The sequence below is a fragment of the Sturnira hondurensis genome, unplaced genomic scaffold (assembly GCF_014824575.4).
Source record: "Sturnira hondurensis isolate 20B ecotype Veracruz unplaced genomic scaffold, ASM1482457v3 Scaffold0005252, whole genome shotgun sequence".
Taxonomy (NCBI): domain Eukaryota; kingdom Metazoa; phylum Chordata; class Mammalia; order Chiroptera; family Phyllostomidae; genus Sturnira; species Sturnira hondurensis.
This window is the reverse complement of record NW_028077883.1, coordinates 4,198,362-4,218,929: the sequence shown is the minus strand read 5'-3', so window position 1 is coordinate 4,218,929 and position 20,568 is coordinate 4,198,362. Positions and strand designations below refer to the sequence as shown.

The following is a 20,568-nucleotide window of genomic DNA, read 5'->3' as shown; positions in this document are numbered from 1 at the left end:
ACTGATGAATAGCATGCATACAGAAGTAAGTTCAGTGACTTTTCCTAAACTGTCATTAGCATCCAGATCAAGAAATAAAAATTACAGAATCCTAGAATCTCCTCCCAACCCACCCCATTCAGTCACTTCACCTAATTCCCCAAAGCTATCCAAACAGTATAGATGGTTTTGTGTGTAAAACGTGTGGAAATAAGGTATTGTCTGTGACATTCATCTGTATTGTGTACAGTTATAGTTCATGATTTTCCTTGTTATATAATATTCTATTGTGTGACTACACATTAGTAAGTTTTAAACACAATGTTAATGGCTTATATTATTCCATTGTATGCATATACCATGATTAATTTATCCTATTTTTTCAGGTTTACACTATTAGAAATAACCTTATAATGGACATGTTTGTATAAATACTTATAATAATTTATGACTACTGAGAATAAATTCTAGAAGTGCATTTGCTGGCTACAAATGTATAAACTCTTTAGAATTTCTTGATGCATATTTCCAAATTGCTTTTTAGAAAGATTATACCAGTTTACTTTCCTATTAACACAGTACCTGACACATAAGTATTATACATTTTCTTTGACTTGTACTGAATGTACTAAATTATATCCTGGGATACTATGGTTTCTCTTCAGATAGTAAAAATCTTTTGCCTTTTACGAAATAATCTCCTCTGATCTATTTTTAATTTTTTGTGTCATTGATCTGCCTTTTTTCTAGTAGATTATCATTTTAAATTAACTTTGATTTTTGAAAACTTACTAGAATATAGGACACAAATTTCTCCCTTTGTTCTTTCCAAAAACTATCTGATTACTCTTTTTTTTGAAATTTTTATTGGCAGAACTTTAAAATATGTTGCCAGATTCAGGGGGAAAAGTGAGGATTTTATTGGAATTACCTTCTTGATATTTCTATACATTTATGTGGGGAGAATTGACATATTTATATGTATATAGTCTTATTCAGGAAGAATTTCTTTATTCAAGTATTTTTATTCAAGTATTTTTATTCTCTATTATTAATGTCTCTCAGTAAAATTTTATAGGTTTATTCATATAGGGCCTGGTTTAAAAAAAATACACACACACATATGTATCTCCAAGTATTTTACATTTTGTAGCTATTGGGAGTTAATTTTCTTCCATTATATTTTATAACTAGTTATTTGAAAGTTAGTGAATTATATTATTAATTTTGTATTCATCCTCCTTGCTGTTATTAATGCTAATAGTTTTTTATTTGGGTTTAGCACCATTCATTTTTTTGAGCTTGGAATAATTTAATTTCTAGATTCACAGAGGGAGAAATTGATATCGGGGGTAAAGAAATAGAAAAACAGTAACCTGGAAAGCCATTTTTAAAATGTGGAATTCTGTTAATTTGCAAAACTCATTTTTTTATGCATTGAGGTATTATCTTTGTCAAATCCAAACCCTTTTGTCTAAGTTTTTATTTTGAATGAAGAAGGAAGTCACAGAATTAAATATAAAGTTAATGAAGAAATTTTAAAATGTGAAAATAACCTATCATTGTGTTAGGCAAATTACTCATGCATTGCAAAACCACATTATGTACCATTCATGTCACTCTGAATTTATTTTCCATGCCCTTGTGTTTTAGACTTCCCTTTTTTAATCCATTCTCTATTTTGCTAGTTCTTCTTAGGAATGTGGCAGTTTGCAAATAGATTTTTAATACTAATAGAAAATAAACTTCAGAGTAAATAAGGGAGAATGAAAATATTTCAGTTTCGTTTTCAGATATTTTCCCCCTGTATTCTCATGTACCTTTCTCTTTTTCTGCATATCTTTCATGATGGTCTATCTCCTTACTACATTTACCTATCTCAAACCTTTATACGTGTGCATGTGAGATGCACATGTTTGTGTCATGTATTGTCTAATAAAACAGGAATAAGAAAATATGTCTAGGACATGTATGTACATGCTATTGCATAGATAATAAAATAACCTTTTTCTTAATTAGTTTGCTTTTAAGTTTAAACTTTAATTTTTTAAACTTTTAAATTTATTTTATTTTTAATTTATTTTAAATTGTAAGTTTTTAAAGTACGTAGAAACTTGAACCACGAATGTAATCAGAATAATACTTTAATCCTAGTTAATCCACATTATCGACTTTCTGTGCCTGTATCAGCAACAATAGCAGAATGTCTGGTGCATAATCTCTTGTGTGGCTGCACGTCCTTACTGGCCAAGTCGGATGTAGAAATGAACTGTCATGTTTTGAGGGGGGAGTTTGGTGGAAGATACTAACTAGGGTCTTCCTTAAGCCTTATAAAACAGTCTGGTTGCACTGTCTTACCTAATTTGTAAAATGAAACTAGGTCAGATCAATTACAGATAGTTGTAACGTGCTCTCGAGGCTAGTGTTATTAAAATGCATCTTTCCTCTGTCAAAATAAAAAAAATATTCACTATCTCTATAATGATGGCAGAATTGGAGTATGAGAAGTTAAGAAACCTCTCTTTGGTAGATCAGCAATTACACTTTAAAAAAGTAGATGCTGGAGGGTGTGTGCCTATAGGTGTTGGTTAAGCTCTGGAGTTGGGAGGGGGGAGGGAGAATGAACAATGAGCCCTGAGAACATCGTGTTCTCTGCAGATTTCACAGGATGGGTCTGTGAGCAGGGATGGAGGACAGCAGGCCAGAGGAACCCCAAATCACCTTCCGTGTTTTAACTGCCAAGAGTTTTCTAAAAAGTAAACTTGAAAATTGTAGAGGTAAAGTGACGTGCTTTCATCAGAAAGATGTAAAACTGGTTTCAGGTTCTTTGAGAGACAATAGAAATGAGACGTCAGAGCCCGCAGTAATTGCCCCGGTGGCAGGCGTAAAACCAGTGACCGAACTGCTGCATTGGGCCTCCTGGTTCGTGTGGTGCTCGGTTGGTCTGCCTGGTGCTTTAAATGGCTAGTGCCTGTGAAACAACACCAGGAGTAGACGCTGTCTTCTCGCCACTCAATTCAGTACTTCCACAAAAAGGAGGCAAATTAAGGAGAAATTTACGACAATTAGTGGGTCCATTTTGCCTATGACAGTATGCCATCCTGAAGTTGGATGTTGTTCATGGATAGAATTGAACGTGAACTGCTTCTTTTTATAATTATATTAGACAGAACATGGGTCTTGAACCCAAAGGGTTTGGCTTGAACACTGGTCTGCCACTCAGACATTTGGTGATGCTGGGAACTTTAAACTTTCCTTCTCATTATTTTCTTCATCTGTTAAATAAGCAAAAATATTCATTCTTTATGAAGTTGTGGTAAAGAGATTGTCTCCTTTCATGAAGTCACAATTTCCTTGAAAAGTAGAAAAAATTGTTCAAAATCTTTTGAGAAAAAAGTGCTATGTGAGAAAATAAACAGAATGAGCCTGGTCACACATTGTTGTGTTCCTCTGAATGTATCTTTATATTCGTTTCTGCCCCTCCTTGTTGAAAGGGTCCCTGATGATCAGGGTAACTGTGTGCTACTTTCTTGCATAGTCATTTACAAGGGAAAGGCAGAGAAAAGGTGAATGATGAAGGGCTGGTTCTGTCAGTGGGTGGAGGAGAGGAGAGCTCTGCCGCTGTCTTTATAGGGTATATGTACTCCAATCATCCCAGCTCTTTCTCTCTTTTGAAATAATTTTAAACTTACAGAAAAGTTGCAAAAATAATACAAAGAGCTTTTTGTTTAACCATTTGGGAGTAAATTTGCAATATGATATGTCATTGCTTCCAGACATTTAGTGTACCTTTCCTAAACAGGGATATCTCCTATATCAATCCTCAAAATCAGGAACTTATTCTCTGTACTAGCATAGATGGTAGGTAGAAAATAGAAAGCGGGGAGGGCAAGAGTAATATGGGAAATGTAGAAACTAAAGAACTTGTGACACGTGGACATGAACTAAAGGTGGGGAATGGGGGGAGGGGGTGTGCAGGGTAGAGGGGAGTGAAGAGGGGGAAATGGGACAACCCTAATGGCATAATTAATAAAATATAGTTAAAAAATTAAGAACTTAGCCATCAAAGCCATAGACCCCCCCCATTTATGTTTTGTCCAAATGATGATGTACTTTATAGCAAAAATGTCTGGTTCGGAATCACATGCTGCATTTAGTTTCCATGTCTCTTTAATCCCCTTCAGTCTGGAATAGTTCCTCAGTCTTTCCTTAACTTTCAATATCTGGATAGTTTTTAAGATTACAGGGCAATTATATTATAAAATATCCCTCAGTTTGGGTTTGTTTGACACATCCTCGAAATCAGATTTAGGTTATGCATTTTGTCAGGAATGCCACAGGAATGCTGTGTTCTTCTCATTGCATCCAGTTATTGCATAGGGCATACTTCCTGTTTGCATTATTGGAGATATTAACCATGACCAGTAGTTAAGGTCCTGTCTATCAGATTTCACTACTGCAAAATGCCTCGTTGTCTCTTTATAATCAGTGTTTGGGGGGAGGTTCCTTGAAACTATACAGGGTCTGGCAGAAATAATGTGTAATTGAGTATGGCTGGTAGGGTAATAATATGGGTGTAATTATTTGTAGTTTTAGTTTGAATGTTTCACCTAAAATGTCATATGGTGTGCTTGAGTGTGATATGGTTATGCTACAGAACTACACGCTTATGATTTTGTAATTAAAAAGGGGCATTATTTGTGCCCGGCCCTGTATAATACCCTGTTCTTTATCAATGCCCCACTCACTGGTTTTAGCATCTATGTTTCTTGGCTGAATGAACTACGATAGTTTCCAAATGGTGATTTTCTAATTCTTTCATCCCTTCTCCGTTCATCAGTTGTCAATCCACTGCAAGGAAAAGCTTCCTTCTTTTATTTATTATTTTATTCATATCAGTATGGGTACATGGATTTAAAAATATTTTATTTATAGATATTTTATTATTTTACTGTAATTATTGTGATACTTACATTGTCCCAGTGTGGCCAGTGGGAGCCCCTTCCGGTTGTCCTCCTCATTCTTTGAGCACTTCTGCCCCTCCGTCTGTATTTCAGTAGCCTGAACCAGACTGGGCTGCCACAGCCTCCTAGCATCCTCCTGTCCTCCCTTGGGTTCCAAAATGCTGCCACTGCGTACTTGCTGGGACTCAGTTATTCAGGAAGAGAAACAAGGAGGAATAAAGATGTAGATAGATGGGTAGATAGAGCGATAGAGTGACTAAAAAAAGTTCTGCCCATAGAAATTGGGAAATAAAAAGACTAGTTTACCAATCTTATAGGGAAACATATTTGGATAATCAGAAATGATGGATAAGCCCCAAATAATTTATTTTAATTTTTGAATGTGTCTTAGTGCAGTCTAGGCTGCTGTCACAAAATACCAGAGAATGGGCAGCTTGTACACAGCAGGAATTTATTTATCACAGTTCTGGAGGCTGGGGACAGTAAGATTGAGGCCCCAGCATGGTTGCTTCTGGGTAGGTGTCCTCTTTCTGGTTCCTGCCTTCTCACCATGTCTTCATGTCATGGAAGAGTCTAGAAGTCTCAATGGGGTCTCTTTGTAAGGGCACTAATCCCATTCATGAGGGCTCTACCCTCAAGACCTAATCACCTAAAGGTCCCACCTCCTAATACCCTCATTTTAAGGGGTTAGGATTTCAACATAGGACACATTCAGATCATAGTTGAATGTTTTTGTTTTCTGCTATATTTTGTATTTCAATATGGGTCCATTTCCTGTTTTCAGAGCCTAAACCAACCTAAATTCTGCTTTTTGTCTTACTGTGTCTACATACTAGTTCACATGGGAGTAACTTCTTATTAAGCACATTATTTGCTATAATCTTAGAATCAGGCTTAACAAGGAACCATGCATATTCATTATGCTTTTCTTCCTGACTTGTTTTGCTGTGAGACGGGTAGGGAGGTAGATGCATGGTCTACAGATCAGCTGGCACTGTACAGAGTGCAGCCAGTATTCCAGGGAGCCTTGCCCGGAGAGCTACTTTTGGTTCTTTCCTTAGATTGAGGGGCTTTCCCAGTTGCCACTGGGCCCTGCCTTGCTCTCACTAGTGTGCTTTCTCCAAGGGCGAAGAGAGCGCATTTGATAGTCACGGACGGAGAGATTTGCTTTATTAAGTCTGGAGGTGGTTAGAGTGAGCGACTGGGGGAAGAGGAGGAATTTGATTGAGACAGGTTAATTTGAATGAAGCAACTATGCTTAAGACAACTTTGCATAACAGCTGGTCGGTCAATATGTTTGTCTTTTCCATCTTAGTCCTTTAAGCTTAAAAATACATTATTGGAGATTGGAACATTTTTTAATGTGTTGCAATTAGGCACATGTCCAGATGAATTGTAATTTTGCTGAACCTGTCCCTAGAAGACTGCTGGGTTTATTTGAAATCAGTAAGTCATGAAGATATAAATATGTAATGAGAATTTATAACTGAATCCTAATTTTAAGAATATTGAATTTATGAAACTGAATAGTTACATGGAATTTGGTGCTAATAATTTAGAAATATAAGTTAAAGTTCACAAACCATATGCAATTTACAATTTTCACTTTAAAATGACAAATAGTTTTACTGTTTAACCAGTCTTGAAATTAGTGATTCCTTTATAAACTGAATGAATGGCAGATTTTTTTGAACATTACAACTATTTTCCGAGGAATTTGTGACATAAAAAATATCACAAATATGTTAGTGTATATTTCTACTGTAGTGTTTTTTAAAGAAGGTATTTTTAAATTAGGCAAATTCATGGCAGTAGTAAACTTAACAATATAGCATTAAATATAATAAGATAAATGAAAATTCTTTACCAGAATTGCTTTGGAATCTCAGCACTTCTTATATTTCATGCAGTTATCTCAAACTCACTGTAACTACACAGAACCTGTTAAGTTCTCCTCTCCGATTTCAAAGTCACTATTGACTCTTTGTCCTTTTCCTCCTCCCCTGACCAGCTGCTGAGAAGGGCTCCCAGGTCTCTTACAGCTGGTCTGCCTCGTCCTTCCTTATTGCAGAAACCTGTCCAAACATCCCATTACAACTGTGATTATCCATCTCTCCTTACATCTTTTGTTCAGCTTCTATCTTTCACCCAGCTCTAAGTGCTATTAGTAAACTTATTTCATTTTACCAATCATATGTCATCCTATTTATTCACATTCTGTTTTTTTATTACACAGTTTCATCAGAACATTTTAGTTTTCTGAGAATACCTGCCCCATCCTCTTGACAATGCCACGTTCCTTGTAGTGCATCAGTCAGAAGATAGGCATTTCATGAGGGCCTGCTATGTTCTCCTTGGTGGCAGCCACTGTCCTCAGTGCTGGGACTATTGCGGCAAATAAAATAAACGTGGTTGTCCTGGTGGAACTGAGAGTCTGGGAGTGGGGCAGCTATTAAACAAGTGAGTGCCATATAACTGGGTGATTGCAAATGTGTGAAGAGTGCTTTGTTGAACGAGAGCACATTGGAGCATGCAGGGGCGCGGGTTCCACGGGGAGGGTCTCAAGGTAGTGAGGTCTGAGCTGGGGCGGGAGATCAAGCATGTACTCTCTGGTTGCGGTCCGTGTTGGGGGAAATTTCGGGCAGAGAGTTGTCCTCGCTTTTCCCTGCATCGCTTCCACCCTGTCATCAAGCAAATAAATTCTCACAGTTTGGTCACACCACCTGCTCACCCTCACTGGGGCATTTGTCCTTCGGTGGACTTTCTGCCTTTTCACCCTTCTGACTTTGTGCTGTCAGCTTATTTCGGAACTCTTGAGGTCAATGTCGCCGTCTTGGTAGAGTAGAGGCTACCAGCAGCAGGCTCTCAAAGTCGGATTTGTCCACTGCCTCCAGCCCTGTCACTCTCCTCTTCTTTTCCTTCCCTCCACTTCTCTGATTTGGGAGCATTTCTATGGGAGAGAAGCACAGCCAGTTGTGGGGACCTCAGAATTTATTCATTGATCTTAAACCTCTCCCTCCAAACACCTGGATTTCATTTTCAGCATCCTAGTGACTTCAGGGCCTAAGGGGGTTGAAAAATGTCTCCTCCTTAGAGGAAGTTTAGGTATTTTGCTCTAGAGCATTGAAGGATGTGCATATTAGCTCGGAAGTTTCACATAATCTGTCACTATGCTCTGTTTATCCAGTACTTTATATTTCAAATTTTTATACAGCATAGCATATGGATATTCAGCATCACTAACATCATGTTGCTGCCTGCTAATGTAAATACAATCAGCTTGCAGACACACAGCAGTAGAAACGACATTTTTGTGCTAGTGCCGAGCGGCCGAGGCCAGCTCTCCCGAGCGCGCCGTTTTCCTGCGGGGCGTTGTAACCGGCAGCTGGTCCCACCACTTCTCGTAGCCAGGCCCTTCGGTGAGCCACAGCCAGTTCTGTAGCAGAGAGAAAGGAACCAATTTCTTGTACTTGGTTTTTCCTTTTTTATTTATATATGTTAATATAATAATAGGAATATGGGGTGAAGACTGATTATAATATCTGTGTGTAAACACTTATTAGAATACAACTGAAATAGATCGTGAAATACAGTATTGAACAGTATGGACTTATCTTTCACTTCCACCATTTTATTATTCTAAGTAGAGGGTAACAATCTTATATTTAATTTTTTTAATTGTAGTAAAACACACAAGTTTTGTCATCTTAAAGTTCAGCAGCGCTAACTACATTCCCAGTGTTGTGAACCAGTCTCCAGAACTCTCTTCACACTGAAAATTCAAACGGGCCCTGCTGAGTAACCCTGCCCGCCCTCCCTCCAGCCCCTGGCAACCACTGTCCACTTCTGTCTCTGGGAATTCGACTTTTCTGCCTTAGTGGTGTGGCTTGGGTGGTTGTTCCATTGTCCTGTAAGTCAGAAATTTGTGGTATAAGGGGGATAAATGGAAAAAATACAATAGAAAGAAATAAAGATTTATTTAAAAGATAAGTGAAAAAATATTTTTAAAAAGGAAGAAAGAAAGGTGGCGTGTTGATTCCTGCTCAAGGCACATACCTAGGTTACGAGTTCGATCCCTCATCGGGGCATGTATGAGAGGCAACCATTCAGTGTTTCTCTCCCTCTTTATCTCCCTCCCTTCCCCCTTCCTAAAGTCAGTAAGCATGTGCTCAGGTGAGAATAAAATCTATCTATCTATATATACATTTTTACTATTCTAGGAACCTCATGTAAATAGACTCATACAGTATTTGTCTTCTTGTGACTGACTGACTTTACTTGGTATAATGTCTTCTGGGCATCCACATCGTAGCATATGTCACAGTTTCGTTTTATAGCGGAATACTATTCCGATGTATGTATATACCACATCCTGTTTATCCGGTCATCTGTTGATGGACCTTGGGTTGCTGCCACCTTTCGGCTCTTGTATGATAATGCTGCCATTGACATGGAGGTACAAGTATTTCTTGAAGACCTGCTTTCAGTTCTTTGGGGAATGAACCTTCCGGAGCCTCAACCTCAGCACAGAGATATGTACTCCCTAATTATTTAAACAAGTGGGAGGGAAGGAGAGACCAAAGGAGGGCACAGTCATTTCCAAAATTAGGCGGATGATAGTGTGTCAGCCATGCGAGGTTATTTCATTCGGCTTCAATGTTTTTCTGAGTATTGTCCAGCAACCCCCTGCATTAGGGCTTCCTGGCGTGCCTGCTAATAGTTCAGAGTTTTAGGCCCTTCACCAAACTTCACAAGTTTGAATCTCTTGTGAGACTCCAGAATTTGCACCCCAGGTGGTTCTTACACATGCTAAAATGGGCGAGGCACTGCCTGCTGGCGAGGAGATCTCAAATGTCTACTGGGGACGCGCAGGAAGGCCCTGCCCTCCGCTTTCAGTCCCCGCTGTCCTTTGGGGCACATCCATCCAGGCTAGCCCATGACTCACTTTTTTTTTCACTCTGTCTGTACACTGCAGCCCAACTCAAAGTTCATAAATTTAGCAAAGGATGGCCAGGCCTGGGTTCCCAACCCTAAGCTTTGATCCAGGTCCTTTCAGGGTCCTTCCCCAGGATGCTGATTGGTGATTCACTGTTGCTGTCTTCCTGCTTCTCCAGTCACTGGGCCGGTGAAGAGGCTGGGGCTTCCTCCCTCAGGCCTTGGGGTGTTTAGGCCTACCAAATCTCTTTTCTTATATGAACATTTTCAATAGGACATATGCGTAGTACACTGTGACCTTCAGGAAAGTCATTTCACACATGTATGTTATATAACTGAATGACAGGTGTGACATCTTCAGTAAAGCCAACCAGATTCTTTTGCATTTTAAAATCAAACTGTCTTCACCTACTTATCACAGCATGTCTACCACATGTGGCTTTGCTTCTAATTGTGATTTTGCAAGTGATTCACTTTTTTAAATATCAAATTTTCTTCAAGTAATGTCGATGCATTTTCAGAAATATACTCTTCAAACTTTTGTGTGATACAAGAGCATGTTTAACATTTGACTTTCATGAAAAGTAATGATACTGGCTAATGACATACTTTTTTTTTTTTAGTGATCAGAACTGGGGGCAAAGGGAAGAAAAGCCCTCATAAGGAAACTTGCTTGTGTTGTACTTGGTCACTGTTTTCACAGCGAGTTCCACACAACTTTCTGTGCCTTAATGGATTTGGTACTCCCATAATTTTCCATTTGGGCTCATTTTTACGTCCAGTTCCTGTGATTTCCATTTGCTTGTTTGAAATCCCTCCTAGGATGTGAACGTTGTGAGGGCAGCGATGGTATTACTGTACCTCACGTGGCACCCAGTGTGATATGTGGCGCCAGGGAGGTGTCTGCCCAAATTTTATTGAATGAATGAAATTTAGGATGACACTGATGGCGATATATTTCATATACTGCTTTTATCGTTTCTGCTAGAAATTTCCTCTGCAGTTTTCAGTTACACTGTAAGTCTCGTATCAATCTACAGACTATTAAGAGATTGAGAAGCTTACCTACCTACCATCTCTGGTTGGGCCAGTTGATGCTACAGGTTGAAACACATTTGATTTCATGGGGTCACTTATTTTTCTGTGTTGAAAACTGACTGAACAGAATTCCTGACCCCAAACAGTAATTTTACAAGTTTATTCTCTTGGATGGAAAGGAGAGTAAACACTCTTGCATGTGGCCGACTTGATCCCATGTATATTCAACCCTAGTTTGCACGGTTGCTGGGGGACTGATGCCATCTTCACCCCCAGCAGGCAGTGTGTGTGGGTCTTCGTTCCAGAAGAGTCACTTCTGGTACAGCGAGTCCCATTTTGTTTTTTCTCTTTAGAGCATTAGGCTCCAAGCATCGCGCACCAAAACCCTCTCTGTGTCGGCCCTGGGTGTGTCCGGCAGAGCCCAGGACCCGTGGTCAGCATGCTGCTTGGAGCAGCCCTTCACCGAGACTCCTTTCAGCAGCGTTTTGGGGTCCAGGGTCAGGAATAGTCGGCCCAACTCGTTCCCTTGGTATATACATTTGCTCTGATTTAAGAAAGACCAGCAAAAACGCTTTGAAGGCAGATTTGTACAGCATGATACAAGATTGTACAAGGTACGTGTACAAAAGGAATTTGGCCTTTTGTGTTTCTTGTCTTCCAGCCTCAAAGGAAGGATGTCTGGACTGAACTGTTTAATGTAGTGTTAAATGCTTAAATGATGTTTTGGGATTGCTTCAAGGTCTTCCAGGAAAATTATTACCCATAACTACAAAGTAACAAGACTCAGACCTAAAGACCTCTGTGGCATACCAGGACAAGTTAATTAAGAGCAGGCCAGTAGGGCTGAAAGTGGTCTGATCTCAGTTGAATTTGCTGGTATTCTTACTTCCCTGAGTAAAATGCCTTTAAGGGTTTGGTGTGACCTTAAGAGTCACAGGTAGCAAGAAAGGTTGTTAGCTCTGTGATTTCAGTAGCATTCATAAGGTTAAAGTCTAACACGATGCCGAGAGGTTGTGTATAAATATGTACAATATTGAAGTTAAGATTCACACTAGCACCTCATAAAGTAAATCACCTGTTCTACTGAACCCTCAGTAACTGTGTATGTACAATTGTCTTATTGCCCGCTCCCCTCTATCCCTGACACACAGTCAAATCAACAGATGTTTATTGAGCATTCACTTCATCATCAGAATGATGCCACTATATTAATTGTATTCCATGCTTAGTGAATTTGGGGTGTAATAATTTTAACTTGCTTTTGTTAATTCCCAGCCAGCCTTTTCCTGTATTTGTTTGCTAACTGTATCCCTCCCTTTAAATCTTAGCTGTTCCTATTCTTGGCCCATTTTCTTGAGGGGTGTTAACGGTTGTTATCAGAATCCTGCCCTGACAGCAGGAGGCATGTCTTCAGCAATTAGTACTTTTGTTTTTTCTTCATTCCTCCCTTCCTTATTGTGGTAGAAAATGGGGAGTGAGTGGATAGTTCTGGGAAAAGTGGAAGGAAAAACTACATGAACTGAGGGTGACTTAAATATAAAGCGTGTTAAGCTGAGTTGGATAACAACTCAAGTTTTGGTAAGTAATGGGAAGCCACGTATTACAAAATGGCTTGGCATTGCCAGCAGACTTGGATTTTAACACCAAGTATGCCATTCTTTTTTTTAAAGATTTTATTTACTTATCTTTAGAGGGGAAGGGAAAGAGAGAAGAGGAGAAATATCAATGTATGGTTGCCTCTCGTGAGTCCCCTGCTGGGAACTGGCCTGCAACCCAGGCATGTGCCCTGACTGGGAATCAAACCACGATCGTGTGGTTCACAGGCCCCCACTCAATCAACTGAGCTACACCAGCCAGGGCCCAAGTATGCCATTCTTAAATGGATATAATAAAGCCAGCTCACAGCACTGCCCTGAGGACTGAATGGCCCCCCAGGTGAGGGCCTCTCCCAGCCCCTCTCCAAGCTGAAGATAATGGCTTCAGCCACAAGACAGAGGCTGAACAGCAGTACAAACTGAGACAGAACCTTATCTTGCCCCAGCTCCTCTCCCTTCTCTGCAATTAGGGTTTAACATGTTTTTCTCACTTAATCTTTGTAACACCCTCATTATGTATCATTATTCCCATTTTCAGATGAGGAAATTGAGGCTCTGAGAAGTTAAGTAACTTGTACCAGGTCACGGATTTGGTAAAGGATTTGTGTCGAGATCTGTCAGATTCCAAGCCATTCTTTTGCCACAGTGCCAGGCAGCCTTGTATAATGAGTGTGTGATGGAAGAATGAAAAGGAGTTCACGGAGTGGCCATTCCACTGTTCTTTCCACTACTTCACCGAGTGAATGACTAATAAGCAAACACTCCCAGAGGGTATTTGCATTTAAAAGGAGCTCATTAACCCTAATGAATCTCTAATTGGTGGAATTTGTGGAGGAGATATTTCAGAGCACTGGGGTTTCCCCCTGTGTCTTCAAGGTGCTTGGCTATCCTTTTCTCCTCTGTATTATATTATTATCAGCAGTTCTGGCCTCAGAAGTATGTGGTAGCATACAGCCACATAATGCTAGCCTGCCCCAAATGGAACTGAATGGATGAACAGGGAGTTGGGGAGAGAATCGTCTGAGGAAGTGTGGGTTAGTATTACATAAAGTGAATATCCAAAAGCTAAGTGACAAATTTGGCAATATTGAGGGTCTTCTGAAGGGTCAAGTGAAAATATGTTTCATAATCATTTTTAACTCTGGAAATGTTATATTAGCAGTTTCCATTGTGAGTTCATAGACCCCTGCAAGGTGTTTAATAGGTATTAGGTGAATAAAATGGCTTTGTAGCTGAATATATTGTGAAGCAAATTTTAAAGTGTCTTTACTAAAAAATTTCTCAGAGCCTTTAATATGTTAAAGTAAATTGGAAATCAACTAAAAGGGACTCCTTCTGAAGGTTTTTCTCATACTTCTGACCATAGAAATGTTTTTCCCAGGTGAACTCCTTGAAACTGGTGTTTTGTAGACTGCCTTCTCAAATACTGAGTTCTAGATAATTCTTCTCTGACCAAAGAAAGAAAGAAAATGGTTTTCTGTATTCACAACTTTGCATGTGGGCAGGCCCCAACACTGTCCACACCAGCCCAGTCTTTGTCCCGTTAGGCTTTAGGGATTTCCAATACTAACACACCTCTCTCCCAGCTAAGATCTGGCCAGTTTGGAGAAAAATAAAAATAAAACAGATGAAGACCAAAATTCTCATCTTTATTGCCTATAAAGCTGGTATTTTAGAATGGTGGCTTCTATCAAGAAGCAAAGAGGTTTCCTAATCTGAACCCCAGAATTAGATTGAGTTCCATCCTGGGGCAGGCTTCCCCAAGCGGGGGATGGTCCCTGTGGAGGGTCACAGCAGAGAGAGCCACGTGTTCTCTGTGGTCCTCCAGTTCTCAGGGGAAGGGGCAGAACCACCGAGGCAAAGTCCTCCCAAATCACCGACTCCTGGACTGAAGAAGGGGGAGGCCTGGGGCGAGTGTCGCCAGAGCTTCCTCCTGATGAGTGTGGATGCTCCCTCCCCCACCCACTCCCACACCCCAAAGAAGTCTCCTCTGGGTGACCCAGATAGGCATTTGGGTTCCCGTCTCATACTGGGGATTTCTCTCCTTTGCATCTTCCTTCATCCCTAGTGTTCAGTCTTCACCATTTCTCCCCTCCCTCAACCCAATTCACCCAGTAGAAGGGGATCATGGTGGTAGTCTGGTGACTGTCTCTTCTTGTTTCCTTATACATTTTCAACATAATTCAATCCTTTATCTGGAAAAGTGGAGTGCACGTATTCTCTAAAACAGGGATCAGAAATTACAGCATGGCAGCGGTCTTTGTAAATAAAATTTTATTGGGACACAGCCTCACTCATTGGTTTCTATATTATCTGTGGTTACTTTCAACTACTACAATGGTTGAGTCTAGAAGATGCAACCAAGACAATGTGGCCCATAACACCTAAAATGTTTATTACCTAGCCCGGTACAGAAAAAAAGTTGCCAACCCCTAATCTAAAATATAGATGAATTTCATTTCAGTTCTTTAATTTCTTCTTGAAAGAGCTTTATTACTATGTACATGTAGCCTTTATCATTTATGCACTCTAAATAAAAATGGCATCTTAAACCAAGAAAATTGCATGTTGTAGTATAAGAGGGATTTCACCTCTTATGAAATTGTTTCTCTCCTTACAAACTTCTGGAAAGGTATCCAGAGGATTGACTGTGTGTTTGCTTTGAGGGACGCGAAGGAAGGCCACTGGCTTGCCCTGGTTGGAAGTATTTGTCATCGTCAGTGCAAAGGGATGAGATTAGATAATCTATGGGGCCTAGGGAAGAAAAAGGGGATAGAGAAGTGTCTAGGGGCCCAGGGGGCGGCCCAGCACCAGATCCTTTCTTCGGAGTGGGAGCCCTGGGCTCCACTTCACACCCTGTTCCCTAATTCGGAGACTTGATTCCTCCCACTTCAGCCCCCATTCCTTAGAGCCTTCCACAGAATCCCCAGAGATGTCAGGAGACCAGGCTCTGCTCCTTCTGAGCCTGTCTTCTCCCTGGGAGACCTTGGGCATGCCCCTGAGTGCTGTGGCCCTTAGGGTTCACTCACCTGCAAACCGGGGTTGTGGGGAGGGTGGTGTTTACTGCACTGTAGTGAGAATTCAGTGTAATGGTGTTGAAAAGGGGCTTTATGAAATGTAAAGTACTGTGAAAATGTTTGGTTGTTTTCTTCTTTTGAAACAGCTGATTTGCAAATGAAATTTTTAATCCATCCAGCATGCAAATTATAGTGAACTGACGTACCTTGTTTCACATTTGTCACATGCATCTTTATTGCTAAAAGTAAGGATAACAGCACGGTGATTGCTGGGGGAAGGGGTGTACAAAGGGACTCAATGGTAATGGAAAAAATACAATAAAGATTTTTAAAAAGTACCTAATGTTTGTGTGGGTTATAAAAAACTGATAAAATAACTGGATTTCTACCCTAACAGACTAATTTGTCAGTGGGAGGAAAACAACTTCAAAAATTGTATTTCTTAGTGACTTTTTTCTGTTGGTTGTATAGTTTTCATTTTGTGCCTTTGTTTATAGAGAATAATTCTGCAGATGGCATTTTTCCTTGTAATCAGTTATTGTCCTATCTGAGTCATCGCCAGACACAGCATTTCAGTAAATAGTGCTTCTATAATCGCTTCCAGGCAGATGTCTTGTGTGATGTCGGGGGCGCTGGTTGATCCTCTTTCTGGTTATTCAGGCAGTAGGGAGAAATAGGGAAGGTTTCATAGAGATACACACCATGAAATCAGAAAAATGGCAAAGGAAACACAGTGCTTTTAGCCAAATTATTTTAAATAGAGTGTTTGCATGGCTATGGGATGGAGCAGTAATCATTTTAAAAGTTAAAAAAAATTTTTTCTTGAGTTTTTTTAAACCTGAAAGGCAACAAGACTTTCATTTTGGGCGATACATATTTTCTGGATGGGAGTTATTAAACACACTCTGACCTCATTGTACGGGGATGTGCGGTGTTACCTTGGCCGTTCTTGCTGCCGTGGTCTCTGCCTGTCATCGAGGAAACTAAACTCATTGGTTTTTTACTAAACTTACTGTTCTTTGGATTTTTCCACTTGGGATTGTTTATCTAACTTTCAGAGAGTAGCGAATTTCTGAAAGTAAGATTCTTGATATGCAAATTAATGGTCTGTTTAAACATCATTTAAAAATCAATCAAAATGGGTTAGTGATGTCCTAGGTCACAAAAGTAGATTGATTTAATTTTTCACTTAAAATTATTAACTCTATTATCTTATAGATATCACCCAAAAGTTCCTATTGCTTTTGTTTGAACATTTAAAAAATTAACTTTTTAAAATCTAATAAGTTATGGCACAATTATAGATCAATACATTGTAGTGGTAGTTCATAAATTTGCCTTTTAAGTTTCACAAGTATGTTTTAGAAGAAAGAAATGGACTGAATGCTCAAATACAGTTTTTATTACATACCATTTAGTATTACTTGTCAATGTTCTAGACTGGGCAATATAAAGAGAAGTGCACTAATTCAGCTATTATTTATTAAACACCTTTTATGGGCTGGATCCCGCCCAACTATTATGTTATGCAGAACTGAGAACAAATCTTATAGGCTGGAATATGTATTGATGTGCTTGGATTTTAAACATTTTTGAGGTGTTCCTTTATCTTAAGTAAAATAACTCTTAAGTAAATAAACCACCAATCTAATTCTTGCTTCAAAATTTAACATAATTTTAGAATTTAACATAATTTTATTTAATCCTTTAAAAAGTTTCACAAGGTTCTTCTTTGATTATAGCCCTTGGTAAACTGAATTTTTGTATTTCATATGGAAAAGTTAACCTCAGCCTTCCTTACTTTCACACTTTATCTCTAACCCAAGGCCTGTGACCTGCCTCCTGTGATCAAATTCCTGACCTTCGCTGTCAGCCGGGTCATTGTCTGTGCGGTCCCTAATGTACCCTGTTGTGGGCAGTCCTGAGCTGGCTTGATTTTACGGGATGAGCAGTTTACAGATGACTAAGTTGACCTCTCATTATGCTTTAAAGAAGTAGGCTAATTGTTTCTTTACTTACCATGTGTTCATCACAGCTGATTAGTGATAATTAATAAATTAAAATAGGCCATTAATGATTAGATTATGCTTATACTTCCCTATACTTGTGTGTGTCCCACCCTTGGAGCAGGCCTGGTCACCAACTTCATTTAGTGACATAGCTCCCCCCAGGCACCAGCCTTCAGTGTCAGAGTATAACTGAAGGCCAGTTTGTGAATTTGTTCACTATTCTTTCCAGCTGTAAAGACCGTTCCGCATTTGGTTAACTATTACCCTCAAATATATATCTACTTTGAGGCAAATCCACAGATATACAAACCTTATACAGAGTAATTCTTATTAAAAGAACTAATTTTCAGGACAGTTGTTCATATTATAAAGACTTAATTTGAAACCGATTTGCCTTATATTTTTTAAGCTGTAAGCATTATTAGTTTATTTGAAATATGACTTGGTTTACAAAAGGTGAATTCACATTGTTCTTCCAGTATGAACCTTTATAAAACAGGATACATTTCTGGCTCAGGTTGTGTATGTGTGTGTGTGTGTGTGTATTTATGGATGATTTCTGAGACCTCAATAAAACTGCTATTCTTAAAAATTAACTTACTTTGTAACACAGGAAAGAGTAGTTGATTCCATAATGTGAAACATAATATCAAAAGATATTTCAAAGAAATAGAAGACAATTTGGCCTCAGTGATGTAACGTTTTCTATTTTGTTCTTTTGCCTTTTAGGAGATACAGCCAACGAGCAAAGAGCGGCAGCAAGGGGTGAAACCTCAGAAGTAGAAGGCAGTCAGCCGGTGAGTGCAACTCCATAGAGTCCTCACAGGGTGAACAGAGCACGTCCTGAGGGTGGCGTGCTTCTCTGAGGATGAACAGTGACGCCCACTCGTGCTGTGCGGCTGGGGTCTAGACGGCGGGAGCCTGGGGTCTAGAGGGCGGGAGCCAGGTGCTCTGCTGCAGGTCAGGGGGTGCAGTACAGGCGTGGCTTCCCAAGTGCTGAGCTCTTCCTGGTGCCGGAATGCAAGCTTTCTGTTGGAAAAAGAGGAATAGAACACTCAAGTTAAAGCATTTGAAATATTTTTAGTTGAGTGGTTATTTTCTAATACATTTGAAGACATTGAAAATATATGAACCTGTAAGGGAAGGTTTGAAAATAATCTATTCAGACTATATTACATTACCATTTCCAGCATCAAAATGCATCTCAACATTGCTGAGTCCAGAGACTCAGGGTGTTTGTTCTTTTCCACATGAAAACCCTTTTTGCCCATTGAGGGTACTTGAAAATGTCATTAGGACACTTTCGTATACTATGTAGAATTGAACATTGATTAATTGCTGAAATAATGTTTAAGACTTAGGGGGGATGTTAATTTTGGGGGTGGAAGGGATACCTGTATATTTTGAAACTTCTACCCTCACATTCTCCTGTAGTACGTGAAGGTCTCACTGTATACACCTGGAGTGGGGGCAGGGACCCGGCTGATCTGGTTCCTCTCCGTACCCCTAAAGCCTAGCACAGAGTAGGGAGTCAAAGATGGGTTGAATGAACGGTGTTTGTAATATGTATTTGAAGAAAAATGTAATGTTTATATTCAGATTTCCCATAAGGAATGATTGTTTTAAAATTAAGAAAACCTTATTTTAAGAAGTGATGTAGGAGCACATTGATGTAGAGGAAGAAAAGCATCATCTTTCCTATGAAACCGGATTCGTTCTTCATTCACACGTGGTGAACACACTTTATTGAGGTCCGACTGTACTCCGGGTGCCGTGAAAGGCACTGAGTCTAGTGGTGAAAAAAAGACACCCAGGCAAAGAAATATGTTCAGTCTGTACCCTGAAGCAACTTGATCTCTTTCATTTATTCAAACATTTAGTGAGTGATGACCATAAGTAGCATCTTTCATGGGAAATAAAGGTTGATGTATTTGAAGTTTGGCAAAGAGCCACCCGAATGGGTGAGAAGTCATCCATAATTATTGAGTTTAATTGCTTAGTTATGGGATTCACTGGAAATGTCTGTGATACTCAATTATTTTTCAAAGTTTGTTCATTGATGGGAAGAATATAAGATTAATAATTCTTAAGAAGCTTTTGAGATTATGATCCTCCCTTATTTCAAACTAGCTCATTATTGTGCTGTTTTATAGTCTCTCTATTACATACAACCAGTTCTCAGAGTGGATTTATGTAGTCATGCCATAACAGATATTTCAGAAGTGCCTTCTATTTGAATAGCAACTGGACACTCAGAGGGTAGTGTTTATCAGGAGAGCTTACTTACATAGCGAAAAAGAAATAGGGAAACTGCAAATGACACCACAGGGTTAAAGCCCAGCACAGGAGCATAGTAAAATACTTTTAGAGGCTATGTATGACTCGACACCGAAAAGCCAAATAATCATTTACCTCGACCTTAAGTGTCTAAAATGAATTCATTATTCCTCTCCTTTAAAGGTCCCAAAACAAAAACACTGCTGCATGTTCCCCAGCTATCCCCACCCCATAGTCTCCCTTCATCGGTCAAGGTGAGATGTATCCAGCCTAATGGTTTAAAATTCTACGCAAAGGCTGATGGCTCCCAAAGTGTGTCTCCACCTAGACCCGTGCCCCGCACTCTGCACCGCATCCCACTGCCTAGATGCCGTTTCACTTACAAGCGTCCAGACGGTTCAGCCTTTACATGACTAAAGAAGAACTATTGATACTTGGCTGTGCCCTGCTGCAGCTTCTCTCTACGTAATGTTCCTCTCTGTTGAGTATCGCCATCCTCTCTGGAGTGGTTTAGGATCAGAACCTCCGAGGCTCCTCGCTTTCCTCACACTCCACACTCAGCCCAGCAGTGGGTCCTGTCGCCTCTCCCAGAATTCTGTGCCCAGAATCTGACCCCGTCTCAACACCGGCACTGCTCCAACCCAAGTCTAAGCTGCCACTTTCTCCAAGACTCTCTGCTTTCATTCTTCCTCTTCGAGTCCATTCTCCACAAGGCAGACAGGAATATAAATGAGATGACATCATTCCTTGACTT

The 20,568-nt window shown here is 39.8% G+C and overlaps 1 protein-coding gene and 1 long non-coding RNA gene across 3 annotated transcripts in view; one reads left to right on the top strand and one right to left on the bottom strand.

The window, feature by feature from the left end:
- UMAD1 (UBAP1-MVB12-associated (UMA) domain containing 1) overlaps positions 1-20,568 on the top strand; it is a 200,188-nt gene that overhangs the window by 118,794 nt on the left and 60,826 nt on the right. For both annotated transcript variants that reach the window (XM_037046410.1, XM_037046411.1), the window contains exon 3: positions 18,267-18,334. In XM_037046410.1, the coding sequence (XP_036902305.1) occupies positions 18,267-18,334 (68 nt within the window). The remainder of the gene's footprint in view (positions 1-18,266; positions 18,335-20,568) is intronic.
- The window catches only part of LOC118987323 (uncharacterized), a 137,409-nt gene continuing 135,100 nt past the window's right edge, over positions 18,260-20,568 (bottom strand). Inside the window, exon 4 of the long non-coding RNA XR_005066542.1 lies at positions 18,260-18,566. This is a non-coding gene — a long non-coding RNA (uncharacterized LOC118987323). The remainder of the gene's footprint in view (positions 18,567-20,568) is intronic.